The 25762-nt window shown below is 38.3% G+C and overlaps 2 protein-coding genes across 2 annotated transcripts in view; one reads left to right on the top strand and one right to left on the bottom strand.

The window, feature by feature from the left end:
* The first annotated feature begins 35 nt into the window (after positions 1-35).
* LOC110068997 (uncharacterized) lies at positions 36-15065 on the top strand. The gene is made up of 15 exons (XM_020776414.2): positions 36-441; positions 4066-4121; positions 4272-4335; positions 5022-5048; positions 5693-5785; positions 6496-6579; positions 6993-7054; positions 7483-7552; positions 7757-7779; positions 8566-8755; positions 9563-9605; positions 9862-9946; positions 10459-10587; positions 11451-11531; positions 12188-15065. The coding sequence occupies exons 1-15, from the start codon at positions 349-351 to the stop codon at positions 12282-12284; spliced, it is 1197 nt and encodes a 398-aa protein (XP_020632073.2). The 5' UTR covers positions 36-348; the 3' UTR covers positions 12285-15065.
* A 1220-nt stretch (positions 15066-16285) lies between these two features.
* LOC110069083 (WD repeat and HMG-box DNA-binding protein 1-like) overlaps positions 16286-25762 on the bottom strand; it is a 22912-nt gene continuing 13435 nt past the window's right edge. The window contains exons 18-28 of the mRNA XM_089287867.1: positions 23635-23716; positions 22903-23183; positions 22295-22403; positions 21364-21425; positions 20910-21024; positions 20641-20751; positions 20468-20536; positions 19351-19660; positions 18335-18580; positions 17697-17826; positions 16286-17172 (exon numbers count right to left, since the gene is read on the bottom strand). Coding sequence (XP_089143993.1) covers positions 16848-17172; positions 17697-17826; positions 18335-18580; positions 19351-19660; positions 20468-20536; positions 20641-20751; positions 20910-21024; positions 21364-21425; positions 22295-22403; positions 22903-23183; positions 23635-23716 — 1840 coding nt within the window. The 3' untranslated portion in view covers positions 16286-16847. The remainder of the gene's footprint in view (positions 17173-17696; positions 17827-18334; positions 18581-19350; positions 19661-20467; positions 20537-20640; positions 20752-20909; positions 21025-21363; positions 21426-22294; positions 22404-22902; positions 23184-23634; positions 23717-25762) is intronic.

Below are 25762 nucleotides of genomic sequence, written 5' to 3'. Positions count from 1 at the left end.
AAACTACGAGCTTGTTTTTGTTAATGTTGGAGATGTGGTGAATTATTCAAGTTTGATGACATATGGCTTCTCTTTACTTTACCCCAGGAATGCGCGGGTTTTGTGTGGACTGACCCCTCACTCATCAAAACAAGCACGTTTGCCTTTCTGTAGGAGTTGTGACTGGATAAATTATTCACAAATGGTAGCCCTGCGGGTCGAGGTCGGCTAAGACAGATAACGTAGTCTATCAGGCAACCACCCGTTATCATGAGTCGTATAATTATCTTGGACGAGGCATAATTTACCGTTTTTGCAGGTTTTTCTAACCTTGGAAAACTTCATCAACTTTGCAGCGGACCGATTGCGATGAGTGGATATTTGGGCGACTTATCTTCCATTCAGGAAAAGTCCCTTGGGGAACTTAAAAAGATGTTAACAGCAGAGACAACCACGGATGAGGTAAGCCGTGAAGATCGCTAAATCGTACGTGTTAACGAGGACATGTCAACGGAATCGACAATTTACGATCGATTACTTATATGTGTATCACTCTTAACTAAAACAAGTTTGGCGAGAAGTGTAAATTGCCGAGTATTGTTTAATAACAGATTCTAAACATCCGATGGCTTCTGGGTGTTTATATTGCCGATGCGACGTAATATAAATTAAATTGTAGCCCGACTTAAGAGGCGGCCGGACGACGTTCGAAAGATCTGGAAAATTAAAGGTTGAAAATAGCAATTTCCGCTCGATGACTTTACAAGGTTTTAGCTTCTTTCAGCTTGTTTAAGATCGAGAGGCCGTGCATGATTTTTCGTGAGCAAATGATGCTTCCAAAATAGGAGAATGAATGGAGAAAAAAAAAATGGTGTAATTAATTTGATCGTGAAAATGTTTAATTTCATTTATTTCAAGTTAGTTTAAGTTTGTATTCAAAACACCGCATGGATCTTGTGTGGGTTAAGGTTTTCAAAAATACAGTAGGCGTACATTAACATCTGAGCAGATCTGATTCATGGCACGTTTTAATATCGCGTCCTGCAAGTGGGTGTTAAGTTACTTTCATGGAAATAACTTCTTAGACTGGCAGTGGGCAAATATTTATCTTTGAACCAAACATTTCTAGCAAGGGGGGTTGCATACATGTAAATTGTTCAACGTGACATTTGTGTAAATTACAATGTTCATGACAGTCCACCGGGACTTCTTGATAAAATGTTATTGTTTTTAAGCTTAATAATGTTTTTAATCAATGTTTTCTTGCATATATAATTGCACTTCTACACTTTGTTATGTCATTTTTTGTCCAGTTTAAGTTGTCAATGGAGACAATAAATTATAAAAGAATTAATAAAGAGAAAAGGGGAGTTAACATCACTGTTTGTCAAAATGTGTCCATTTGAATTCATTTTGGTCTTCTCTCCGTTTCAAGGAATTATGCAAAACATACATATCCATTATTTAAGATGTCGCTGGCTTAGTTACGAAACCTTGGAGATGATGTAGATGAAAAGTTTCTTCTGAAAATTCAGAATGGCAGCAAAAGATTTTGGCTTTGTGATATCTTTCTGTTAATATGAAAATATTATTAGCTATTTATCTGCAGGTTGTATAATGTTGATTTGTAAAATAAGATTGAAAGAGTATCAAAATCTTCTTGTTTAATTAGCCAGCAAGTGTTTATAAAATCTTGCTTTTCTCCATTGTTAAATCTTGAGGGTTCAACAATGGAATTTTTTTTCTGTTATGCGCTACCATGATGAACAACAGTGACCTTTTCCATGACATGTTTTTTAAAAGGTTTCTTACTTGGTAGCTGCTGAAAATAGAGAGTCGCATTGCTGTCTGTTGCGTTAATATCATATTTATTACTTCAATGGGTTTTGCAGACATCAAAGTTTTAGGCCTATCTACACGGGCCATTTCTGGTCCAATTTTTGTTATGATTTCTGCTGAATGTTTTGTCATGTTTGCACTTCAACTAGGCTGTGAATGCAGACAGATTTCTGACTTTCTGTTCACTCCACCAATATTATTTTGGCTGAGTGAAACAAAAGCTGTTAATATTTGTGTGTTTTGCACGCTGCACGGCAACCAGCTGCATCTTGCAACAACACAATATCACTAGAAAGAAGAATATCTGTGAAATTTTATAAACTGAATTAAGAGCAGTTTTGTATCTGAGCATGAAAAAAAGGCCAGGGTGTACACAGGGATTATTATTAAATATTTTTTTGTCGTAAGTTGGAAATTTCTGGCTATATCGCCCTGAACTCACTAATTGCTGAAATTGCAGCGGATTTACACACCTGATTTCAAGGTGCTGTCTTAGCATGACCAAACTTGCGGTGGAAAATCTCAACAAAAATTGCACTAAAAATCACCTGACATATGTAAATAGGACTTGAAAATTCAAAATCATCATCATGCAAAGATTTTATGTATTAATCAGCAAATTTTTTAATGATTCATTATTGATCAGTGGACTTTCAAAGCTTTGTCAACAAAGTCAGGGAAAGTTAATCTAATAATGGGAAAGGAAACTTGACCATGGAAATGTAAATATTAACAGAGTATAAAAACCGGTGCATGCATGTTTGAGCAGGTTAAGTAAGGGTTGTGGCAGGTCAGGAAAAAGTCAGGAATGAACCTTAAATTCATGGTCATGTGGAAGTCAGTAATTCTGAATAATTTTGTCAAAATCAGGAAATGTTATTTAAGATTGCTACTTGAATTAAAGGTTTGGACCATGAGTTTTTGAGTTAATTATGACATCTCTTAATGTTTTACTGAATGATTTTTTTTTCTAAGAAGAGAAATTACTAAAAAGGAAAAATTAATAAATAAATTTAACACAATTAATAATTTTTTAGTCTTACTATGTATTTGTGAATCAGTAAATTTAAATTGTTCTTTTGTTAGTAAAAAGGTTGGAAATATATTTTTCCTTTGTGGTTCTTATATGTAACAGCTGTAGATTAAATGGCTATAGATATGGGCTATTGACCAAGCTTGATCGGTCAAGATGGCAGGATATTGGCCTCATTCTTTTTGTTTTGTTTTTGCATGTTTATGGTCTAAGACACTGTAAGCATGCAAAGAAGGAGTGAGGCCAATATCAAGGGAAAGTGCACAGTCAGTTTACACTCCTAGGATTGGAAATGCTGCCTAGAAAATCTTGGTTCTCAGACACTTTGGATCCAGTCTCAAAATCTTACATGTAGAAGCCTGTGGGATATGAATCATGAAGTCTCAGAAATTTTTTTCCTGGGTGGGACAGTTGATTGTGCTGTGCCCTTTCAACGTTAAGAACTAATGTTTTTGTAGCTCTACCAGAAACTGTATCACTTAATTATGTTAATGAGGCAAATATTGTAAACAAAGATTCTCCTATTACAAGTATTCTTGTATGAATCAAGTATTCACTGTATTTTGGGCAAATGAAAATTGGAGCAAATGTGCTAACATTTTGATTGATTTTTGTGGGGTAAAAAATAAACTGTTCTTTCAAAAATTGATGGGAACACTTGCTATTTGCCACTAATAGAACTGAGGTACAGTAGCTTGGAGCACTGCCAGGATTTTTGCAAAAAATACCCAGACCTGTTTACACTTTCACTGTACCAGATGGTACTGAAAATCAGAGGCAGCAAAACTAAGAGAATCCCCCCCCCCCCCCCCCCCACCAAGGAATTTGAGCCCGATGTAGTGAATACTTTTTGTGTAATGCGGGTTAAAAAACTCATTAGTGCTTTTGACACCCAGAAATTTTGCAGTTTTAAAAGCCAATTTCTCCTTAAATATTACACCCCAAGAGCCAACAATTTCACCAGTCACTAAGCTTCACAGGCTCTTTAAATGTTTGTGGTCCATTTGTGTCTGGCAGGATGTCTTCTTCATGCTAAGTGGTATGCTAATGTTAGGAAAAATGTAAACAATAATATATATGATGTCAGCAAAGATTTGTCTATATAGGCTTCTATACTTCTTGGTCCAGTCATAGTGCAATAGTTTCAAGAGGTGCACATCTTTCCGTTAAACTTTATAGCAGACAATTCTTTACAATTGCTATTTCTATTCTAGGCCACTCTTCTGAGATTTCTTCGGGCTCGCAGTTTTGATTCTAAAGAAGCTTACAGGTATGCCAGTTGAATTTTTTTAGAAGATCATCAAGGCCTGCAATACAGAGAGCTAATTAGATTATCATTACAATACATAATGGAAATGAGGTCTGAACAAATTAAACATATGTACTTTTAAAATGTGATCGCTTCTCCTTTCACTCTTAGTCAATACACACAAGCAAAAGAATGGCGACTAAACAATGACATTGATCGTATCCTCGACCATGATGTAAGTGTTCTTGTTACATAGTGTTTTGTTGATACAGTAAGAACCTACTTTAAAATCTGGCAAAAGAGGCTCTTTTTTGGTGGTGGAGGGGAGGTGGGGTGGGGTGGATGGTAGTTACGGCCAGTTTAGGCTAAGTGGGCTCTTAATTTTGATAAAGGAGATCTGGTTGTTGATCACCCGAAAAATAACTAAACCTGGGTTGGTCCCTGAATTTTTTCACAGAGTCCTGTGTTGTTTCTTTTCTTGTAATATAAATTTGCAATCTCAAGGTCACACTCCTTGGTTTAAATGTAAACATCATAATTTTACTGTAACTTGATCACATGTAAGAACCTGTATGGTTTAATAACGAGATGGCTGGGACCAAAGCAGTTAACAGATATACATTTAAGCTCATGGTCAATGTGCAGGTCTATAAAGTTGTCTTGATTTTTGTTGACGTACAAGTCTTCTTGATTAAATTGTTGCTGCAAGCCTTTGGTTCTGACTGACACCTCTGAGTAATGAAAAAAAGAAAAAAAATATTCTGGAATTCCGGATCAACTGTGTCAATGCTCTATGATAATGGTTTATTGCTATTGTTTCTTATGAGTCAAAATTATACAGTTAATTTAAATTATATTACATGTATCAGTGATTTTTTTGGAACCTTATAACAACCATTATCATTTCCTTGCTATTAACAGAGACCCTTTGACAAGGAAGTAAGAAAGGTAGGTAAAATAAAGAACTATAATGTATCGTAGATCAAAAAAAGGTATAATAAATTACTTCTATTAAGATTCTTGGGGAGGATTTTTGAGTTTGATCTTGATGAGATCCCTGATAAGATCCTCATCAAAATCCTTAAGTGTCCTTGAAAACCCTTGCAAGATTTTCGCGAACATTTTGCTCAGCTCATATATGGTGGAGGCACGGTGGCCTCATGTTGTGTTCTTGAGCAAGACACTTTACTCTTACAGTGCCTCTCTCCACCCAGGTGTACAAATGGATACTGGTGAACTTAATGCTGGGGGTAGCCCTGCGATGGACTAGCATCCCATCCAGGGTGGAGTAGAAATACTCCTGGTCGCTTCATGCTACTGAAACCAGGATAAGCTCCAGCCTGATGGGCCACTTGGCTTGTATACAGACTGTACCTTATGTGTATGCATATGGTATAGAAAAATGATGACTACTGTATAGCTTCTAGTATTTTGTAACCATTTAGAAACTGAGTTGCATTGTTTAACTCCTTTAATTGTATAATGTCTTTACCTGCTTGCTTGCTTTCTTGCTTGCATGTACATACTAACACACGTGTTGTCTCATATTCTTTGGCTTCATCTTATCAAATTTTCTTTCATTTGTATCGAAGATTGTAGCTTGCGGTTTTCACAAACATGATAAACTGGGAAGGCCTTGTTACATTGAACACACAGGAAGAATGGATATAATGGCACTATTAAAGGTTGGTCAATGTTCTGACTAAATCAGTTCTTACATGTATGTTTTTTGATGTAAATTGATCAAGAATTGCTAAGGAAGAAGAGACAAATAATGCAGAACAAATACATTTTTGACTCAGTTTACTACAGGATTCCTGTCTCTCAATTGCTTTGTTGGCACTCAAACTAAAAGCTTATATGTATTAATAAGCCCATTATGGAAACCTAACCAGAAATGTTGACCCTCAAATTTACTGCAGATCTCTGTTTTCATTGTCAAATTAGAGCCAGTGATAAGCTCACTTTCAGACACTGAGATTTGCCAACAGCTGGCTCTGCAGGCAACATCCAGGGTCACTGATTTTGTGGTCATTCTGATCTTTGAATTCTTTGTTCCCATTGTTCCACATACCTGTCCAGAAGTTTCTTTTGTAATCAAGTGCTTTGCAAGATCCCATATAACAGAATAATACATGCAGTTCCAGAAAATACCCTTCCTTACCCTCTGCATAACATCTGGAAATTCTGATGGGGAGGGTGTTCTTATGAGCTGGGAATTTTAAAGAAAGGTTTGCAGCCAGAGTGTAATTTTTAGAGGGTTGGAGGGGGTGAAAGCTAATTAAATCGTTCAGTGGGATGAAGGGGATTCAAACCAGAAAAACAAAAATCCGAGATTACTGATCTCTCTCTTTGTTAAAAAATTGACAGTTTTGTTTTATTTTTCCCACTCCAGCTACCTGCAGACCAGTTTATTGGCTGGCACATTTGGAATAATGAAAAACAAATACAAAGAATGACTGAACTATCCAAGAAATTTGTAAGTGTGATCCTTATGAAGATCGTCAAGGATCCTGGAAAATTGTTGAAAGATTTTCATCAGAATTGTCTGTGTTTACAAACATTTTATCCAGCTTATGAAAAGTATAAAATGATAAGCACTTACACTCTGGTTATCCTTACCACGTTGGCTACCCTGGCCACCCTGGCCACCCTGGCTGCCTTTGCCACCCTCTGGACACCCTTACCGCCTTCTCCGCCTTCGCCATGCCCACCACCCTTGCCACAGTCACCACCTTTGCAACCTGCACCGCCCTCACCCTGGCCACCTTTGCCACCCTCTCCACCCTCACCATCTTTGCCACCCTCTCCACCCTTGCCACCCTTGTCCACCCTTTGTTCACTGTTGAATGTTTAAACCATCATTTAAAGAATACTAAAACTGTGTTACAGGGAAAACCTATAGAAACTATGGTACATATTCATGACATGGCTGGAGCAACCATGCTACTAAGGTAAATTTCGTATGGCATTTAGTTACCAGTTGTTTTTCATTTCTTGTTTCTTCAAGTGTACCTGGCACTTTGCACAAAGAATCTTGTTTGAGTTGATGTGGTCTTTTGTAAACCAGTATCTGATTCATGGGTGTTGTTTAGTAAATGGCCATGCAAACACCTATTGTTTTTCTTGTCAATTGTAATCTATGGGTGCATTTCTTTAGGGAAATCCAAAATTGGATTTTTAAATCCTAAAATGGATTTAACTTTTCTGTAGTAAACAGATTCATCCAAGATTACTGCTGGGACCATGGTGCATCAAAGGAACCAAAGCATCCTTACCCAGAGTGGATTAATATTGGTTCCTTTGATGCATCGTGATGGGTATAATATTATTAAATAGTATAATAATATTATCATTATTATGCTTGTATAATATTAAACAGGAAAGCTTTGAGTGCATTCAAGAAATTGGCAAGACTTGATCAAGACTATTACCCAGAACGAATGGGCAAGGTGTGTTAATATTAGATACATTTGGCAATTTATGAAAGACGAGAAGATTTGGCATTAATACTCTCAAAAGAACTGTCTTTTGAAGCAAACAGGACAAGTTAGTTTCTTTCTGGATTTCTTTGAGTTTTTGTTATTTTATTTTGATTGTTTTGTTTTACAATTTACTTTTATTATTTATGTTGTGTTTATTTGTTTGATTTCTAGATATTTATTGTGAATACTCCATGGTAAGTTAGAGTCTGTAAGTTACAGCCTGTTTACAGAAAAATTTCGATGGCAAAGTTCTATGGGCAGATAGTGTCTCTGCCAACGAACACTATCACACTGTATGTGATCAATTTAATATTCCTGGCACAAAATAGGCTGGTTTGAACCAGTAACTATTGGAGAAAATTTAGTGGTGAATTATAAGGAGCAGTAGACACTCGAATTTATGGAGTGCACAGTTTCCACTGTTGGTCCAGCCTTCCGCTTCAAGCCAAAAATTACAACAGTCAACAACAATGATTACAGTTACAACAGCATAAAGCTGATGTTTCACAGCCTGTTTTATAGCATTTTCTTACTTAAGTCTTGAACAAATTTTGCTTCAAACTCTTACAAACTTCAAGACTACAAAAAGCAGAAGTGGCATTGAATGTGTGTCTGACCTTTGTGAAGTTTGACTTAAGATATTGATGTAATTTTAACCTGCAGTAAATTGATGCCTTGCAATCTTTGTTGCTCAGTTGGTCTCCATTTTGTCTGTAGTCTATGTTCGAAGTCTATTTACTAAGTCATCACATGAATTTAAACCTCTACCAACAGATTGGACAGAAGTAACTACACCATAATTCAACCAGGACTTATCATGCGATGTCATTTTTCTGTGCGTACACCATTTGCCATAACTAAATTGCACATGAGGCCTCTGGATTGGCTTCGCAACAATATTAATATACTTTAGCTATGGATTTACCTAGCATCATTTGCCACTACTCTCATACAGTTTCCTTTTACTTGCTCTTTTGTAGGGTTTTTCCTGTCCTTTGGAAAATCGCCAAGATTTTTGTAGACCCAAAGACCAGAGCTAAATGTGTAGTACTTAAAAACTCAGAACTACATAAACTTTGTGACTATTTTGACCCTGAGGATCTCCCTCAAGAGTTTGGTGGAACGTGTCGATGTGAGAATGGCTGTCTACCCCCGGTACCCAAACACATGGTGAGTTTTGACTTTTCAGAGGAATTATCACTTCTCAAATGATGCACATGGTGGATGCTATGATTTAAGGACTTTTGCATGCAGAGCCATAAATGGTGACGCAGTGGATGTTATATTGGAGCCAGTGGAGGTCTGCATTTAGACACAGCCAATTTTTTATCTTGGGTAGAACTCTTGGACAAAACATTACCTTCACATGTGCTCTCTGTAGAGAACAGTTGCTCATAGACAGGTCCACACTGCCAGAGCTAATCCCTGTTTCTGAAGCACAGAGCAGTTTGCTAGGAGAAGTGTAGCTACTCCTGCTGTCCTTCGCAAGTAAGCCCCCTTAGAGTGAAATGTCTTGCACCCTCCTCTGGATCCCGTCTTCCAAAAGAGCAACTCCACCTTGCCTCTGCTCTGGGGCCCGGTCTCAAAAGCCGGGCCAGAAACTTGTTGGGCCTGCAAAGCCATTTCTAGATAATCTGTATATAAAAACTGAGAGGTGTATACGCCTGAAACTTCTTGTACGAATGGAACCTCTGTTCATATTAAGAATATGTGAATAAAACAGCTCTGTTATCATAAGGTTTGAGATTTTGCTAAGGCTTTCCGGGTGCGAAAACTTTTCGGGACCTTGGAGAAATGGGCCTCTGGTCTGTAAATTAAACAGATTAAACCTCTTTATCTGTTGATGACATGCGTTGACTACATGATATTTTCATCAGATAGCCATTTTATGTCCTGAATTTGTTAAGAAGAGATCAGAACTTTTGAAAAATTGTATTAAAGTTAATCTCTTTTTTATTTGACGGTTTTTTTTTGTAGCTAGAAGTAAAAGATAATCCTCAACTTGCTGAACAGACAATAGGTGAGTCAACAATCGATTAGCCTCAATCAAATCTTCCCTTCATATAACTAGTATTTCATGATGTCACAACATTGTACAAATTATACAGGCTACTGTTTTGTCAACTGCTATTTTAAATGAAGTTGCTTTTCTACTGGTCTGTACAAGTAGCTCCAAAGTTCTGTTTTTTGAATGTATTTTCTCAGAATTGTTCATAGGCCTTGTTAAGACTGATTTTATAGTTTTATAACTGTCATTCATTTTGTACTCCTTGCAGGAGCAAAGAAAACATTTACATACACTGTAGACTGTGATAGCCAGAAGGCTGACCTGTCAATAGCGTGGTATTTTAAAGCTACAAGGTAATTGACTCAGAACTACTTCAACTGCAACTCCAGACACTCAGGGTTGGCACAAAGTTTTTAAGTATAGGCATTTTGCTTTTTGGAGTAGGTGGATGAATTTGCAATTTTTTATGAAGAATCAGATGAGGGGAGCAGGGATGGCACAGTGGTGAGAGTGCTCACCTCCCACCATTGTGGCTTGGGTTCTATTCCAGCCCGGTGTCATATGTGGGTTGAGTTTGTTGTTGGTTCTCGCCTTGCTCCAAGTGTTTTTCTCCGGGTAATCCGATTTTTCTCCCTCCACAAAAACTAACATTCTAAATTCCGATTCAACCAAGATCAAGGACCCATGTGAAAACCAGCTAAGGCTGATGTGACTTCCTCTCTAAAGTACTGCAATATATTTTTAACTTAGCAAATGGAGATTTTTGCCAACAACCGCCCACCCTTGACAACTGTGCTTGTTGACATTTTGATGAAGGCCACTGTTCATGAGAGGGTATTAAGCCATGGAATTTCTTCTTTCACAGCAAGGACATTCAGTTTGGAATTAAGTTCAAGCCCAAGCCTCACTCGGGATGGAAAGATCATGTTGAGGTTAATGAGATTTGGGTTGAAGAACTTGAGCCTATTTCAGACTGTGAATCGGCAATTACCGGGTAAGATTACATTTCAATATGAGAAAGGCTTACACTTACAAGAACAAATGTTAGTGTTTTTTTTTATATATGAGGGCTTAAACTAGCAAAAGAAGCTCTTGGAATAACCCATTCCTACTCTTTGACATCTGTCTGTTTGATTCTCATCGGTAAACCATATTACAGTTTTGGCATCTGTCAATTTGTCTCATACTGGTAAACCCCTTCTGTAATTATGCTGAGGATGAACAAAAGTTGTTCTACTCAGTTGATACATTACACTTGACATGAACTTTAAACTTTAGAAAAATGGAGAAAATTATCATTTTGTGAGGTGTGTAATCGTTTTGGTCATAGCCCTTCACCAGTGTAGAACATTCAAACCTAAAAGCTATTCCTGGTCTGACCTCTGTCTGTTTGGGTCTCAGTGATACGTGTTAAACTGATTTTAATTCTGGCATCTCCGAATTGGCTCTCATTGTTAAACCCAGTAAACATGTCTTGTCTAATACAGGTAAGGTATTCTCAAACTCATTAATAATTTATCAAGTTTAAACAAAGGAAATCATGACCGTGACGGGGTTTGGATTTCTGATCTTAATTACCATAGATTTTTACGATTTCGTTTCTCCGTTTTCTCCTTAGTTTTAGTTTCGATTGAGAAGATGTATCAAACAGTCAAGACCGTGTATGACCACATTTCCAAACACCTCGAAGTTCGTCAAAAATACTCCGCTACGCGTCGTATTTTCAACTCTCTTCTCGATGTTTGAAAATGTGGTCAAACACGGTCTTGCGTGTTTGATATGTGACTTCAAACTTTCTGACATTTGCCACTAGTGAACTTTTTCAAAGCATTTAACACCTGTCAATTTGTATTTCAGTTTTTATGCTCCACCCTGTCCTGGTATCTGCACGTTAGTTTGGGACAACTCAAACTGCAAGTGGCTGTCCAGGACAATTAAGTAAGAATGCTGACAGTAAAGTTATTGTAATATTAGACAGACATAGTGGAAAAATTCCCTGCTCTCTACCCTTTAACTCAATGTTGAATTATCTGGTCAATTTGGTGGACAGGCGTTTTATCGGCACTATTTGATAAGAGCTTAGTTGTAGTAAAGGAGGGTAGGTGTCGTAAAGTTAACGAGAGAAGAGGGGAACCTAGCCATAGGACACTATCAGGAACCTCTCTGGACACAGTTACGAGAAACCACTTGATATTTTGATGCTCTTTGTAAAACAGTAAAATGACTCGAGAGACCTTTTGTTTTGATTTCAAACAATTTGATGCAACAGGCGCTACGTTACAGTTTGGCATCTTGAAAAGTTTTTTTTTTTTTCAAGTTCGTCGTTTGTAATCCGTGTTATTCTTCTCCATCCTTAACCATCCTTGTTCCTTTGTGGTTTATTATTATTTCTTTAGTGTTTTTCTATCTTAGTAAACCACTATTTTCAGGTTTCCTTCTATTTAAAGGTAATTTTGTACGTGACCAAAATAACTCAAAATAATACCGTGACTGAGCTACTTTAAGCATCCTACGGTAGCCGATTTAAAAATTAACCACTCGGTCAGTCCATTAATTTTATTACTGTATCATTATTAACACCTTGTCTTTGTTAGGTACCATGTGATGGTCAGCGAAGTAGACTCGGATTCAGATGAAGAAATTTCGACAAATCGTAACAAGGAAAATTCTCAGAGAGCAAGCATTGTTTGACGTTTGCCATATGGAGAGGATAACTTCAAGGATGGCCACGGGTCGGTTTTCTCTCTTTTGGGTGGTATTGTTACTTATTTATCGCTAGTACGTAATTTCGCGAGAGTGGAAGGCGCAAATTTCGCGAGACTTAGATTTCGCGATTTGGCAGAGAAAACGTGTTACATTTTGCGAAAATTTTCCAAGGGGCAATCACGGAAATACGTAGCAATGTAATTGAGCTGCTATCGCCTTTGTCAGAAGTGAGCATAGTAGTCAAATGTTCCCCAGTACACTGTACCTTTCAAGTCGTAACATTAATGACCATCGTAAATAAGGACTGGTGACAGTTTGATTACCTTGCTGACCAGGTTGAGTCCTTATTTGTTTTGATATCAACGACGTTTTTAGGAGAGCTAACATAGTGAATGAAAATTCTGTTTTCTGAATCTCACGAGATATTAAATATGCTTCTCATTATTGGAAGAAAATGAAATAGTTGAAGTGAAACATTCAACTAATATTTAAATAGCCTTGCGTTATTTTAAGTTCGGAGGTGCACTGTGAAGAGACTTGGTTCTACTTACACCTTTGATTCGGAATTATACATCGTGTTATTTCCATTATCGATTGCTAACCGTAAACAGGGTTATTCAGCCTAATCGTATTGAAAGTCTGCACTCCGGTTAGCCTGAATATCACTTCGGTTAGCCTGAAAGCTCCTAAACATCACTCAGGTTAGCCCAAATAACGCTCCGTGTTAGCCTGTTCACGGTTAGTTCTCATTGATGGAAACGGTAACACGATTTAGTTAAAAAGTCTACAGTCTGTAGACTGCATTTTACTCCCGGTCTGCAGTCCGCTGTCTGCGTTTTACACTGACCGATTTGCAATGTTATTTCACAAAGAAAAGTTCAAAAATTTCATTTATTGCTAATTTGTAGCTATTGTCTTATTAGCTTATGACGTGTATTTAGTGACGTAGGTCCACCTATATCACCGCTCTTTGTTCATTGTATATCAATGCATTCCTTATTTAAATTGTTTTTGCTTTTATTTTAAGAAGTTAAATACAACTGCTTTGTTTCACAAAGCGGCATAGGCAAGAAATGTGGATATTGCATAGATCAGGTCTAGTATGTGAAATTATCGTGTGATGTTTTGGTGTCACACAAAGTTTGAATTTTTCCAAACATTTTGTACGTTCAAGCTCTGTTGGAATGTTTCGCTCTTAATTTCAAGGGAACGTCTGTGGTGACAAGGGCTGTTTGCCATAAAATAGCTAACTTGATTCTACAATAGTAAAAGTTGTTTATCTTAAAAATATTTAGCCAAAGGTAAGACGTTTTTAGTAATCGTTTATTCAAGAGCAGTTAATTAATGGGAAAAAGCCCTCCCCATTCGGACTTGTGACAATGAACCGTTCCCATGGTTCCTAATTGTTAAAATTATAATTTTATTATAATGGTCATAAATTAGTTATAATAGTCATAAATTAGTAATGGTCATAAATTAGTTATTTTGGTGAAACATGGCGCATGGCACTTGGCAAAAAAAAAATCATTAATTGATTGCATTTTCTCCAGAAATGATGGCAACGGTCATTAATTATAATATAACAAACGCGATAGGTGATGGTAATGAAACTGCAAATTCCTTCCTCTTCAACATCAGAGGTTCCCTTGAATTTACAGAGTGAGATTAACAAAATGTAAAATAATAATCAATAAGTGAGAACTAAATTCACAACGCTGCTAGTCGTGGATAATTTATTAACAAGATCTCATTACCGTTTCTCGTACGTTTCCTTATAGTTTTAGTAGGGAGAACTTTTCCGTGATCAATTCTTTAGCTTTTGCGAGAGAACAACTGACTCTCTATACCCACCTGTTTAGTGTCATGCAGTCATATTTTCATAGTACATGTAACAAGTTTTTATAGGTTTTCGTATCATCAAAATTGAATTGTAAAAAATCGATTTGCCTTATTTCATAGGTATGATATTTATTAATTGAAGAACAAACTTAAAATATGGCATTAGGGTATTTTGCTCTCTAATTCCGAGCTGTTTTGACGGTCATTCAATTGCTTTCAATAAGTCGTTCTTTTCTTATTATATTATTCAGTTTAGCAAAAGCAGTTTTTCATCGGCTTGAATTTACCCAACTCGTTAATTGGTTGAAAGAAACTCCTGTTACACGAACTAACCAATCGCATTGAATTTGTCGTTCCTTCAGCCAACCAGGCTCAAAGAAAAAGTAAACGTGATTTCCCGCGCTCACCGCTGGTTACGTGTTTTTCCGCGCTTACCGCTGGTTGCATGTTTTCCCGCGCTTATCGCCAGTTCCATGTTTACCTGTGCTTACTCGCGGTGATATATTTTCTTGCGCTTCAATAAGAGTTCTGATTGGTTTGTTGTGCAATTTCTACACAAGACGTAGAGATGAGTTCGAAAAAACTTACATTTCAGTTTATTTTATGAGAGCATCAGTAGGATTCCGCTCCACCATGTTTGATGGACTCAATGCCCATTAGTCATCTTTGTACCAGTTGTTATAGGCTATTAAATTAAGAGAATTGAAATATTCTTTGCCCCGTTCGGCGGGCTACATTACTGACATTTAACGTACGTATGTCGTTAAATCGTCTCAACTACAAGTGTGCGTAATACAAATTGTATTAATTATCATTATCATTATTATTATTATTATTATTATTATTATTATTATTATTAAATGAACATGTAAATGTAATATTTAAGGTAAATAAAAAAACAAATAAACATATTTTGTGATACGAAAAGTTGTTTCGTGTTTTTTGTTTTTTTTGTTTTACTTTTGCCAATAAGGAGATAAGGACATAGGAAACCTTTAGAATACTTGAAATCTTTTTAATGCAGCTGTCCACGCGACGTAACAAACAAAGCGAACGGGTAAAAAACGTACTCTTTCATCATAGTCGTGGCCTTGAGAAAGACTTAGGTTGTAAGTCGAAATATTAAGAGAGCTAAAGCAAACCGCAACGGCAACAATAGCCATGCACGTGCGTTATAAATCTTTGTACATTTCTTTGCCGTCCTCTGCAAAACAAGAACTTGAAATGACTTAGTTCTGCGTAATTTGGAGAACGTGCACGACGACGGCCTATTTTTTGGTATTTTCATTTGGAATTTAATAGGCGTACTGAACAGATCTAGACAATAGCCTTTTTCACGGTTAACTTTTCTCATTTGCATTACAATAAAATTTAGAATGTATATGAGACAATTTCGGGCTATTTTGTAGTTTTAGCCCGAAATTGCCTCGCACACACGGTGGATCACATTGTTATGCGAATGAGAGAAACAGACCGTGAAAGTATAACTTCATTTTATATTACAACTATAATTATCTATCAAAAGAATACCCCTCAAAGAGTACTTTTTCATCATGTAGTACACTGTGATGATATGCATTTCCAGTCTTTTAAATTAAATCGCCCCGTTGTTGTGTCCTGAATATGATTATCGATGAGCCATTTCAGATAAATGAACAACGGCTTCGTGTCATTTGTATTAAAAAAAAATTATATTCCCTACAATAGCCCCCGTCCACACTACGCCGGGGGAATTTAACAACGGAGCTTCATTTTCCGTCCACACTAATCCGTCACGAAAACGGAGCCGGAGCAATTTGAAAACGCCGGCTTTGCGTTTTAGCGTGAACAGAAAACATTTTGGAAACGAAGCTTTTCGAAAACGATAAGGTGACGATAATTACAATTCCCTGCACGAGTTTTACTCAAACACAAATTCAAAATGACCGGTGACTGTTGCGTTTTCAAATTTCTCCGGCGTAGTGTGGACGGAAAACGTTTGAAGACTTTTTAGAGTGAAATCTCCGTTTTCAAATTCCTTCGGCGTAGTGTGGACGCGGCCTTGGTCTCCATTGTAGGCTCATAGGTGTATGTCAATCCGAAATGACCTCGTAACTTTCGAGGGAGCAGCTGGGGGGATTTTGCATGGTGTGTAGGAAAAGTTTCGATTTTCCAAAAATGATCCCGTACTTTAATTCACACTATGAAAATAAAAGTTTTCCTTTAAATGCAATAAAAAAATATCCTGTGAATAGGAAACGGAAGCCAAACGAAACGCGGATAGGAAAATTGTCTTCTATGAAATGATTGGTGGATTTAACATTGTCTGTCATCTTGGGAGGAAGGTATAGGGAGGTCTGGTAATCGTAATTTTTTGCTAAGGGTGCGGTTCTTTAAAGGAGCTACGTCACGGCTTGCGCATCTTGAAAAGTTTAGCCTAAAGTTTTCAAGTTCGTCGTAATCCGTGTTAATCTTCTCCATCCTTAACCATCCTTGTCCCTATATGGTTTATTATTATCTCTTTAGTGTTTTTCTTTCTTAGTTAACTACTATTTTCAGGTTTCCTTTAATTTAAAGGTAATTCTGTACGCGGCCAAAATAACTCAAATTACCGTGACGCCCTCATAACTCTTAGATAGTGCTTAAAATCTCAGATTCTTGGAGTCAATTTTTACAGCAGCTCATGATTGCAATAAGATATTACTGGACAATTTATATTTACAAATTCACTTAATCTTTTTTGTAAGCAAATCCAGCCAGCTTAGATGTTGCATCGTTTGCAACTACTTCTCTTGTCTTCTTGGCTAGTTTGAGTGTATTTGTTGTGTCTTCGTTTTCATCGTCGCACTTTTCTCGTTTTCTCTTCTTGTCTCCTTGTTCTGTAATTCCACTAGTAGCTTCTTTTGCTTTCCTATTCCAGTCCATCTTTTCTTCTTCCTCCAGGGCCTTCCACTGTCGCATGGCAAACTTTACCAGGTCAGTATCAGACAGTTCTGGATTCTCTTCTGACAGAGCTTCTTTACTCTTTTCAAACCACAGGTTGAAACCATTGACTCTACCAGACAAAAGATAACAATTATTTCTGGGATGTAACTTCTACTGTAAGGCCATGCCCTTTTTGAGATTTTCCTAAACTCTCCACTGTACAGTACAGCACTCTGCAGCACCGTGCTGTACTCTATTTATTTACCTCTCTACTTTATATCGATTGGATGCGAAAGCGTTATCAATTGTTAAATGTAGATGTAAAGGACACTTTTGTAAGTGGACAGCTCTACTCACGATCGCCTCCAAAAAAACCCATTTGACCGCCCATACAAACTCTGTTTACTCATTCCCGGAGGTGGACATTCCCCTAAGCAGGCGCCGACATATTCTCACTTTTCCTTTGTCTTGTTTTATTTTCTTTCTCCCATTGTTGCGTTTTTAACTTCCTCCAGCGTAATGAGGACAGAAAACATTTGATGCGTTTTCAGAGTGAAACATCCGTGTTCATATTCTTCCAGCGTGCTGTGGACGGGACCCCACCACTGACCGACTGACTGAATTGATTGATCGGTCAATTTACTGATAACTTACTTCTTAACAGCTGCAGCATTCTTCTCTGAGGGTGCTGTATTTTCATTTGTTTTTTCCTTCTCTGGGGGTGACTGCAACAGAGTGGTTTGTTTCCCCTTTTTCTTTTTCTGGGCTGGCTTGGACTCTGGAGCTGGAATAATAATAATAACAAGAATAACCATTTTCAAAAAAAACTAAAAAAACTGCGTTGCTCTTTAATCACAAGTTAGCTTAACATGTAATTACATAGCATGCGCTGCAGCACCCGTGCGAAACGAGTGGGCGAGCAAAGCGAGCTCGTCTCTCACAGCTTCACCTTAGCCTGTTACATGCACATCAGTACCGCATCATTTGTCAAATCACATGTCAAATCACAAGTGCAAATGACTGCTCTCTTTCAAAACACATCTTCAGTCGAAATGCATCAAAATCACCCTTTTGTCTGTCATCTGTTGATTCTCTGTCTTGTCATATGTAAACTCACGCCTGCCAACTGTCAACTTATACCTCTAGCATTCGTGAAATGGTAAATGGCAAAAGAATTAAAGGACATGTTACTTACAAATATAATTTTATATCCCCCATAATTTAATCACAGGGTAAAATGATAACAGCCTGATAAACAAACATTTAGTCAAGCACTACAAAACATAACTCACATATCTTGCTTTTTCTGAGCAGAAGAGCTTTCTTTTCCTCTTCTACGCTGTCAAAGAAACTCTTTCCGTGCACTCCAGAGGCCTTCTTTCCAGGACTACCCACTCTGAATGGATTGGAACGACCCTGGCTTGAACTTAGACTTGGAGAAGGAGAACTGGGTGGTGGTTTGAGTTTTACAGCTGAACTTGATTTTGAGTGGAAAGATCCAAAATCCCGACTGTCTAGTCTTGCTAGGCCCTTCCTTTCTACAACAAGAAAAGTGTTGTAAACAGTCAAAATGTAAATTTATTTCATTAAACAGATCAACTTGTAAATGAAGCCATATGCACACATGCATGTACCAGGACTGACAGAAAACAACTCTTACAGAAAAAAAAATAAGAAATACCAAGTGAAAATCGTTTCTCAGATACGGAAGGTCACCAACATTACCTACTGACTACTTCCTTGAAAACTTTATACAATGGGAGTTCGTAGCACCCCATTCAGGCCCTGGATTTGTTACCCCCAGTATTAAATTTGCCGGTACACATTTATTCACCCGGGTGGAGAGAGGCACTGTGAGAGTTAAGTGTCTTGCCCAAGAACACAATGTCCCCAGCCAGGGCTCCAACCTGGACTGCTCAATCTGAAGTTTACTGCACTAACCATTAGGGCAACACAACTCCCAATTATATTATCTGCCCATGACTGACGAGAGCTGTGCTTACACAGTGCATGGTTCAGCTGTACTGTCTAGAACTATATCTATGTCTACAGACAGGCTATTTAGAAAGAAAGTAGTGGCAACTGAAATTACCACCAGAGCACATGCTGTAGCTCAACATCAGTCAGCGAGTCAGTGCGTGAGTCAGTCAGTCAGTCAGTCAGTCAGCAAGTCAGTCAGGTAGCCAGTCAGTCAGTCAGTCAGTCAGTCAGTCAGCAAGTCAGGGAGTCGGTCAGTCAGTTAGTCAGTCAGTGAGTTGGTCAGTCACTCAGCGAGTCAGTCAGTCGGTCAGTAAGTCATTTTTAGTACCTTGCTTTCTCAAAATCTGTTGATCATCTTCACAGTCTTCCATTTCATCATCTACTCCATTCTCCTCTATTTCTTCCTCTTCCTCTTCCTCATCTGCCTGTTCCACTTGTCTCAACACAGTCTGAGGATGGCGAACACGCCCCCTTGATGTGAATACCTCACTCCCCCTAACGGGCCAGCTGTCTTGCTGGAAATCATCTTCCTGCTCCTCCTCAGCCTCAAGTTCTGCCTTCTTACGAGCCAGGTCATCAAGTCGATTGGCCAAGTTCATTCGTCGACTGCGTGCAGCATATTTTATCGCCAAGCTTACCTATAAAAGGAGTTGAGGTTTTTGTCAAGTTAGGGTGTGTTTCCTCCCTGCAATAGTTCATTGCTGTATCTCAACTTTTGACAGCTCTTTGAACTGTTGTTGAAAGATATAGAATTATAAGGGGTTCCAAACGTCATGCTACTGCCATGCCAAACTCACATGAATTTGCCCAGCAGTGGCATGACAAAAGAACAGGAATGGTTTCAAACGTCAAATTAAATTCAGTCGCGTTAAGGATCGGAAGAAGTCTGCTCTGCTGAAGACCATTTTAAATACTAGAAAGCTATGGCAGCTGATGCAGCAGACTACGAATTCAGTTTGACATGGCAAGAGCACTTTGTTAGAAGCCAGGTCGCACTACTGCTGTGTGGCACTGCAAGGCCTGCCTTGTGCTAACTTAATTCAGCTTGCTGAACTAAGCGGTTTCAAATGTCATGGTACTGCCATGCTTAAGTCAAATTTAATTCTTGAATTTAGCTCGGCACGTCAGTAGCACAACATTTGGAATAGGTTTAAGAAACTTTGGTTTAGACCATGTAGTTGTACTAATCCCAAGGTCTAAAAATCAACTCATCCTTTGGTGAACAATTGGGCCAGTTTCCTTGAATTCTTAATTCTTAGTGGGTCCAGGTCAAAACAAAGTGGCCCTCAATTTTCTCAAAAAATCTGTCAATCATTTGAATATACATGCCAGAAGTGATATCAAGGCAGTAACACATTCAATTAATGCTTTTAAATATTTAAATCATATCAAAATATATCAATTAAATTATTTAAATTATTTAAATAATTTTAGAAATTACTTACAGAATGGGCATCTGGTAGTAATTCACACAATTCAACTGCACGGAACTCTCTATCACTCTTGCATGCCAGCTAAATTTCAGAAAAAAATACATCAGAGACTGGAACCTAATAATTAAGCTACTTTTGGCTCTCATAAATTGATTTATGTGCTGACAAGTAAATCACAAACTTACTGCAAATAATTTCATGACGCCTTGTATCTGTGCTGTCTTGGCCTGACTCAAAGCCTCTTGCTGATCTTCACTTGCTCCACCAAGCATAAGCTTTGATCGAACATATGCTTCCTGACATTGGTAACAATGCAGCAAAGTAATGTTTTGCATTTTAATAACTATTTCTTGAAAATAATATTGAAACTCAATTAATAAACATTGGTAAGGAGTAATTAAATAAATTGATAAAGAGATAAATAGTTTTAAAGATGAAAAATAAATTATGGTACCTCTAGTTGCCCTTTTTCTGTGGTCATTTCACAGAATGGAAGTTGTAATGGAAGGAGAACAAGAACAGGGCGCGGTAAGGTGGGTGGGTAGGTTGAACCCTTGCAGTAGATGCACCTAAACACAGAAGTCATTAAGGCAAACACAAATCATCTATATTTACAACAACTGATTCTCAAGTTTCAAGAAAACAAATTGACAGGCAGTGATGGTTTTTTTTGCCACACATAACACAGAATATATTTACTCAAATATGAACAGTGGTTTGCTTCCAATTGTTTTTGATCGAATGTTCCTCAAAAGAGGATTTACATTGAATGGAACTGCCCAGTACAGGAGGTTGCTAATTTTATGATATATGCAGGTACATTTATCAACAGCATGCTAATAACTTTGAGTTTTCTTTAAAATTACAATATAAAAAGTCTGTAGAGTACACTTATCAAGGACTCTTACCTGATTTGTTGGCTTGTCTCATCTAAGCCAACAATCCAATAATTGTCTGATTTATTTTTCATCTGAAATAAATAAAGAAATATATACATAAATAAATATCTAGACAGATACATACGTAGCTATTTATCAATACAACAAATAATCACTGCAGTAGAGATGTAAGAAAGCAAGGAAGTAATGTAGAGAAGGAAAATAAGGAACAATAGACAGACAGATTGAGGGATGGAGGGTGGGAGGAAGAAATGAAGGAAGAAGGCCAGAAGGAAGGTAGGGAGGGAGGAAGAGAAGCAGGGAGGGAGGTAGGGAGGCAAGGAGGTAGGGCAGGAGGCAGGGAGGTAAGGAGGGAGGGAAGGACAGAGGCAGGGAAGCAGGGAGGGAGGCAGGGAGGTAGGGAAGGAGGGAGACAGGGAAGGAAGGAGGGGGGCAGGGAGGTAGGGAGGCAGGGAAGCAGGGAAGGAGGCAGGGAAGGAGGGAGAGAGCCAGTGAGGTAGGGAGGTAGGGAGGTAGCAAAGGAGGGAGCCAGGGAAGGAGGGAGGTAAGGAGGCAGGGAGGCAGGGAAGGAGAGAGGGAGGCAGGGAAGGAGGGAGGCAGGGAGGTAGGGAAGGAGGGAGGGAGGCAAGGAGGGAGGCAGGGAAGGTGGGAGGGAGTCAGTGAAGGAGGGAGGCAGGGAAGGAGGGAGGGAGGTAAGGAGGCAGGGAAGCTGGGAGGCAGGGAGGCAGGAAAGGAGGGAGGCAGGCAGGCAGGGTGGTAGGAAGGCAGGGAAGCAGGGAGGGACGCAGTGAGGCAGGGAGGCAAGGAGGCAGGGAAGTAGGGAGGCAAGGGAGCAGGGAATGAGGGAGGGAGGTAGGGAAGCAGGGAGGAGACAGGGAGGTTCACTGTTGGATCACTGTACATTCACAAGTAAACTTAGAACAACAACAGTAACACTTACATTGCTCTTGGTGATACAAACAGGGGACCACGCAGTACCCAAGGAACGTGACAGTAACCTCACAACTCCAGCTGAATCAACACTGACAGGAGTGCCTTCTTCAGAAAACCTTTCAAGGCAAAACAGAAAATCAAGAAACCAAGAAATCAAAAAAAATACATTAGTTTGGCTAAAATTCATAACCCTCTCCAATCTGTTTCAGAATTCACAAGGGCAATGGCCAAACAGGGAAAATTGTCAATTACCTGACGGGGGGGAGGGGGGGGGGGTGCAAAAGAAAGGTAAGGTCACATTCAGGATTCAGGAGACCATTATGCTCCTGGGTGGAGAGAGGCACTGTGACGTTTAGGGCATTGTCCAAGAATAAAACAGAACAACCCTGGACAGCATTTTAACCCAGACCACTTGATCCAGAGTTACATGCATCAAACACGAGGATGAATAAATCTCCCACCCACTTCAAGTAAAACAATAAATTAACAGTTAAGTTTATAACTTACTATAATGTTATAAATAAAATGTACAAACCATTAGGTCAGCATTTACTCCACTTACTGGAAAAGTACTTAATAGTAACATTATTTAGTAACTAATTATTCAAACCTTACCCCAACCATGACAGTGTGGTCTTCTCACTTAATAAGACCCTTTCTTCTGCAATAAGTTCCTTGTTGCAATTTAAGTCGAGTAATTTAAGAGCTAGAGCTTGTTCGCCAGGAAGAGGGTTGTTCATGTGAAACACCACCATCAGCTGGTCCTTGTGTCCGGACATGCATACAACAGGACCAGGAAGACTAAGAATGTCACGCTGAACTCCACCAATGGTAAACACTCGCAGGAACCGCTTGTTAGTTGCTACAGCAACAAATGAACTGCCAGTTGCCACTGCCTAATGGATTGAAGCATGAATTTTCAAAGATTGGTCCTATGTGTTGAAGCTTCACAGGCTTCACTAATATGCTCTTTCCCTGTGCATTCACGTTATTTACTCTCAGGATAATGTTTCTTGTCATTTTGCTTGAAGTTGAGGGGTTTTGGATGGGCTTAGAGATGTAGGAGCTTATATCCGAACCGGGGGGGGGGGGGGGATTAAAAAAAAGAATTTTGAAATGAGCTATAGCAATGTTGATCAAAATACATTCTTCATTATACTGGTTGGTTTTCAATTCAGTTTTAAAACATCATAAAAAATCAAATTCAGTTAATTTTAAATTAAGGGGAGCTTATATCCAAGAAGGGAGGGGGTAAAATCGGAAGTAATATTTTTTTATATAACAGGAGATGCTTATGAGCAGGAAGGCTATATGAGTGGCAGTTTATGGTGTATTAAAAATTCTTACTTGGATTGATTCTCCTTCTGGCATGGTGATCGTCCATTCTTTAGAGTTGTCCCAGCTTCCAAAATGGACACAAACTAGCTTACTGTTGAGAAATTAATAGTTATAGACAAATATTAATAACATTTTTACAATCTACAATGAACATCACGTTATACAAACTTCAAACTATCCACTGTGTGCACCATTTTAGTTTTAAAGCCATTTCAAGCATCAATGGTATGGTGGCTTTGGAGTGGAGGAGGGGAGGGACAAATTTTTGACGAGATTTTTCAGAAGATGGGAATCATTTTCAGAGGTCAGTAAATATTTTCCACATAGGAAAGATCACTGGTTAACTATTACAATTGCAAACTTGAAATAACGCAATGAAGATGGCAGTTAACCCTTTGAATACCAAACTTTCGCTGAAAAATACCGTTTTCAACCGTTTAGTCAGGTTTTTTAGCTGCCATGACGCTAAATAAGCCTAAGTCTTGCTAAGAAAGCTTTTTTACTAAAAGGAGAGATTTTCCAAGGATTAGGTACAAAATTGAGCAATATTTCAATTCCAGGCATGCACATAAGCCAAAATTTGGCCTTTTTCTTTTGCCATTAACCATTCTCAATTTTGTTTGTTGCCCCTTTCCTTTCTGTTTTTCTCGGCCCTTTTACACTGGCTACCTTTTGCATTGCATGTTCTTTCTGGCTGCCGTGAAAAGTTGGATGTTAATTATGGGCGAAGCCTAGAAATGGACCTTGATCAATCATGGGCGTAGTGGACCATTTTACCACCGTTTTTGCACCAAAACTAATAACGTTATTTTTCGATTTGCGACGTCGGAATGTCATCGATATCTAAACCTGACCATTGTACGGAAAGGCCTAGCTTAAATCTACTATCTGCTTATCAAGAATATCTAATGACATTTAAATTGATGACGTCACAAGTGGTACACAGAGCACGACCATTGATTACACATATGTGCGTAATTGGGGCTCAAAAGGTTAAGAGTAATAATTACTCTATTTTGGAAAAAGTGGTTAAAGGTGAAAAGAGAAAAACGCGTTTATTCACATTTCAGACCAAAACGCATTTAAACACCGTTTAAACGGGCTAAAAAAACGTTTAAACCCGTTTACAAAATGTTTTAACGCGTTTTTCCTTAGGCGAATGTTTTCTTTAAATGAGCGTTTAAACGCAATAATGTATTTAACAGTAAAGCTGTTATGACAGATTATTCAGCATTATCGTTCCCACGCCTTTTGAAATCATGGCGTTATTAGAATTATTATGCCAAGCTGGTTTACTGGATGGTATGTAAAACTTATTTTCGCCATCATTCTCAGTCAAAGTGGAAACTTACTGTTTTGGCGAAAATACAAAATAATGATATGAACGCTTCTTCATATCGTACTAAAAATGTAACGTAAGTTATGGTCTATACAGTGAGCCAAATTCATGAGTCTTCCGCGGCAATACACAATACACTTCACATTACCATTTCCGAGAATACGCCAACGTAACTTCATCCAATTTACGAAAAGAAATGTGTTGCTGATTTTCTTGTCGAAAATATTTGCACGTAGGTACACTCTGCTACAATTCTGCAACACGCGGGAACGAGTGTGACTTTCATTTTGCGATATCACAGGGAACCTCTGTGCTTTAATTAGCCTGTTCATATTTATGGCATAACACTAAATGATTTCCCTGTGTGTTTGTGTCTTTCTTTGGTTGTCTTGTGAAGTATTTGCATCACGCGGAGACGGCCGTTTCTCCGTGTGATCGATTCAATTCATGCGCGGCGACAGATGAGTGTCTCGAGTTTCAAGTATTAACTACATTTCAATCTTCTCCCCTGTTAAACAGAGGGCCGAAACTGCAATTCACAGCATAATGTTCGTAATGCAAAGGAGAACCACAGTTTTTTCTATTTGAAAGAAGTTTACAATTTTATGTAGCGTTGCAAGCTGTCAGCACACGAAAACAAACTCTGTATCCATCAAGGTTGATTTGGATCGGCTACCCGTGTTACATTGCAATGCTGTCTCTCAGTTACTATGTTGTTCTGTTGCTCCAAGCAAACTCAACAGATTGAATAATTGGTCATACTAATCGACTAGCCAATGAAATTTGCCTGTTCCCACG

The sequence above is a fragment of the Orbicella faveolata genome, unplaced genomic scaffold, assembly GCF_042242905.1.
Source record: "Orbicella faveolata isolate gen_17 unplaced genomic scaffold, um_ofav_v1 contig_15, whole genome shotgun sequence".
In the NCBI taxonomy this organism is placed as follows: domain Eukaryota; kingdom Metazoa; phylum Cnidaria; class Anthozoa; order Scleractinia; family Merulinidae; genus Orbicella; species Orbicella faveolata.
This window is presented reverse-complemented; position numbering and strand designations above follow the sequence as displayed.